The following is a 3,790-nucleotide window of genomic DNA, read 5'->3' as shown; positions in this document are numbered from 1 at the left end:
ATCCTTCTTGATGACGACGACAACCCCATAACTCCTACAGATGACCCCAAGACCAACACCCCTGGGGTAGTTGTCCCACCAAAACCTCTTGCACCACGACCACGCGTGTCTGACCCTCCCATTCACCCTGTGACCGCTCCCTCAGATGCATCCCCTCCCACTACCACACCTGCTCCTACGCTCGCACTCATACCAACACAACCTAGACGATCTGCTCGCCTCGCCCTTCTGGGAACGGGGGCGCCGCCCACAGACACAACTGCCCTGTTGACCACCCTTCCTGATTCACAGATACCACGCAGCTATTGGGAAGCTATGACGAGGCCTGACCTTTGGCAACCCGCTATGGATACGGAATGGGGTGTCTTGAAGGAGAGAGACGTCTTTGAGCTTGTGGAAGCACCCCCAGATGCTCACGTCATTGACTCAATGTGGGTTTACGCAAATAAGTACGACGCTGACGGTGATATTATTAGACGGAAGGCACGCTTAGTCGCAAAAGGGTACACTCAGATCCCTGGACTAGACTACGACCAGACTTATGCATCCGTCGTGCGCCTGGAGTCTTTTCGTATGGTTGCCGCCATCGCCGCTGCCATGGATCTCCACATTTGGCAGGTCGATATCGTCGCTGCGTACTTATACAGCAACAACAAATTCACAACATACATGCGCCAGCCACCTGGTTTTGTTGCACGGGGGGAGGAAGGCAAGGTTCTACGGGTCGTCAAAACCCTATATGGTATGATGCAAGGGGGATATGACTTCCAAGTTGAGATGTCGAGCGCGTATGAGTCGATGGGATATTACAAGTCACTGGCCGACCCATGCGTCCATTCCCGTGTTATCGACAACGAATTCGCCATCACGAGCACATATACTGACGACATATTCGGTGCATCCTCGACGAAGGAAGGGGCAAAGAAGGCGAAGGAGGAGATAGAAGCGTGTTTTGAGATGAAGGACGTTGGGGAGCTTGGATACATCCTGGGGATTCGTATTGAAAAGGATGAACACACGGGTGCGATTTCCCTCTCTCAAGAGGCTTACCTCCGACGCGTCCTAGAACGCTTCGGCATGCTACAATGCAACGCAAAGTCCACCCCACTTCCTTCAGGCATCGCTCTCTCCGAATCCGAATCACCAAGAACCGAGGATGATCGTCAATACATGAAAGACAAACCCTATCGCGAAGCCCTCGGCTCCTGCATGTGGGCTCAAGTTGCCACCCGCCCTGACATCTCTTTCGCTCTCAGTGTCCTCTCACGTTTCCAAGCAAACCCCGGCCCAGCACACTGGAAAGCGATGCTACACCTACTCGCCTATCTTAAGGGCACTATCAACTACAAAATCACGTACCACAGAGGAGGTAGTCTCGACCCAATTGGCTTCGTCGACGCCGATTACGCCGGGGACACCGACACGCGACGATCTACTTCAGGCTACTTATTCACCATAGCCGGCGGACCTGTGTCTTGGAGCTCAAAGCGCCAAGCAACCGTCGCCTTATCTACCACCGAGGCGGAATACATGGCACTCACGCGCGCCGCCCAACAGGCGCTTTGGATGTATTCATTTATGTCTGAAGTAGGCCTTAAACGTGAATTCCCAGCAATGCTCCATGGGGATAATGCTGCTTCGATTGCCCTCACTCTCAACACGAAGGGACACGCACGCGCAAAGCACATCGACATCCGACACCACTATATTAGGGAACGCGTAGCAGAGGGGGAGATCGGCCTAGTTCAAATCCCTTCAGAAGAAAACCTCGCCGACATCTTTACTAAATCGCTCCCCCGCGTCACACACCAAAAACTCATCCGGGCACTCAAGCTGGACTTGTAGAGGTCCCTCGTCGTCTAGGGGAGTGTTGAAGAAGACCCCTCGTGACCTCATCTATTTACGCGTACATCTTGTTTGCACCTCCTCGATCAATTCAGTAAAACTTCCACCGCTTACACTTATATTCCACCGCTTATACTTACACCCAACTTACATCCGTTATTCCCGACCGTCCTATAAGTACGAGGACTTTATTTTCCCTTCACCTCAGTCATCACCACATCCGTGTCTGACTGAGGTGAGTCTTTTCTTACTTACATTTAGATACTTAACGCTAACGCTACTTGTACTTAGATCCTCGTACGTTAACAGGTAGCTAAGACAATAGAGTCATCACCACATCCGTGTCTGACTGAGATCCTCGTACGTTAACACTCCGCAGCTGGACGAGCACGAGCGAGGCCGAGAAGAGATTGTTAACAGGACACTCGACACCCTTATCGATCGCGAACATGTCATAGAGCGACGGGAAATGAAAAAAGAAGAGAAGCAGTCACATGTTCCAGTTCCTCGACTTGGGAAGGGAGATCGGCTAGACGAGACGTAGGTAGTACTTCAGGTTTTTTGTCAAGCCTGTCGACGGTAGCTCGATCAACAAATTGAAGGAGAGCCAACGAGAGGGGAGAGCTAAGCGCACGTTGTATGTGGTGACAAGAAAGCGGGGATCTCAAGACTACATAACCCTAACCCTAAGTTACGTAATAACAACTAGCTTTCTTCCACCATCACCTAGACTTGCACAAACACCCCGTCTCAATAACGCGGAAGACAAGGATTGGTCGCTACGACTGTAATGCCGGAACTGGCAAGTTCTCCTCAGGATCCCGCGGGCAAGATGGTGACGGCAAGGAGATTGCAGAAGGCGGCGAGCATGGCGAGGTGGGGAGTAAAGGCGAGCATCATGCCAGGTTGACGTGAACGATAGTACTAATGGGTTCAGAAGAAAAAAAGTGTAGAGAGGCTGGCGAGGAAGTGGTCCTTGGATGAATTGGAATGAACTATGTTGGAAAAGAGTTCAGGTACTTGTCAAGCATCGATTGGTGCCCTACTTACAAGCTTAAAGGGCAAAACATCTTATCTCGGCTTGATCTCGGCGAAACTGTCCTCTTATAGTGCCTTTTAGGCCGAGCGTTTCATTCAAGTCTTTATAGCCCTGCAAGGCACATAACATTTGGTTCTTCCGACATTCTCCACTTATATTTTGCGACCGATGAGCACCTCCAAGTTATCTATGCGTCGTAGCTTTTTTGCATGCCTGTGCAGTCGTTCTCGGTGGCACGCAACGGAACAAAACAATTCCCTTGGTTGTTACGCGTGTAACGTTCCTCCAAAATTTGGAATGGATCAAAGCAAGTGCGCCCGAATTTCGAACTCTATCCGTCCACATTCTTCATTTTCTTCAACCATATTTCCATAGCAATTCCATAGTTATGGATTGCTCCGATCAATAGGCGGCCCCCTCAACCATCACAATCCTATTTGCTCAGACGTGCCCACTGGCATTTAAAAAGCACGGAAAAATTCAACGGGGCCTCACTATATTTCCTCAAGATGCTCAAGCTCACCCTAGCTCTAAATCTCATCCTCGCCACTGCGTACCTCTTCCCGCACGTCTCAGCAGCCTCGCGTATTCGGCCGTCTGCTGGGTCGGTGATCGTTCGGGCGGGTACAACAACTCCAGGAGAGTTCCAGACCGTCTCTGGCGCTGTGAAATCTCTCCCGAATGACAATTCCCCGACAACTATCTTCATATATCCTGGAACGTACACGGAGCAAGTTGTTATAACCCGACCTGGTCCGCTCACGGTACACCATTTATCTTTGTAGCTTCTTGTGATACTACTGATACTAACGGCAAAACAAGATCTTCGGCTACACAAAAAACACAAAATCCTACAAATCCAACACCGTAACCATCCAATACGGCTTATCCCGCCATACATCANGA

General features: G+C 50.5%; 1 protein-coding gene across 1 annotated transcript; it reads left to right on the top strand.

Moving 5' to 3' along the window:
* Nucleotides 1-2,053: 2,053 nt before the first annotated feature.
* Nucleotides 2,054-2,760, top strand: LACBIDRAFT_336090 (uncharacterized protein; the record flags this gene model as incomplete). Its single annotated transcript, XM_001891017.1, has 5 exons — nucleotides 2,054-2,080; nucleotides 2,137-2,142; nucleotides 2,225-2,385; nucleotides 2,448-2,482; nucleotides 2,576-2,760. Coding segments are annotated over 5 exons (414 nt in total), but the record flags the coding sequence as incomplete, so codon positions are not given.
* Nucleotides 2,761-3,790: the final 1,030 nt, after the last annotated feature.

The sequence above is a fragment of the Laccaria bicolor genome, genomic scaffold (genome assembly GCF_000143565.1).
Source record: "Laccaria bicolor S238N-H82 LACBIscaffold_278 genomic scaffold, whole genome shotgun sequence".
Classification (NCBI taxonomy): Eukaryota; Fungi; Basidiomycota; class Agaricomycetes; order Agaricales; family Hydnangiaceae; genus Laccaria; species Laccaria bicolor.
The sequence above is the reverse complement of the archived record's forward strand: the minus strand, read 5'-3'. Positions and strand labels throughout refer to the sequence as shown.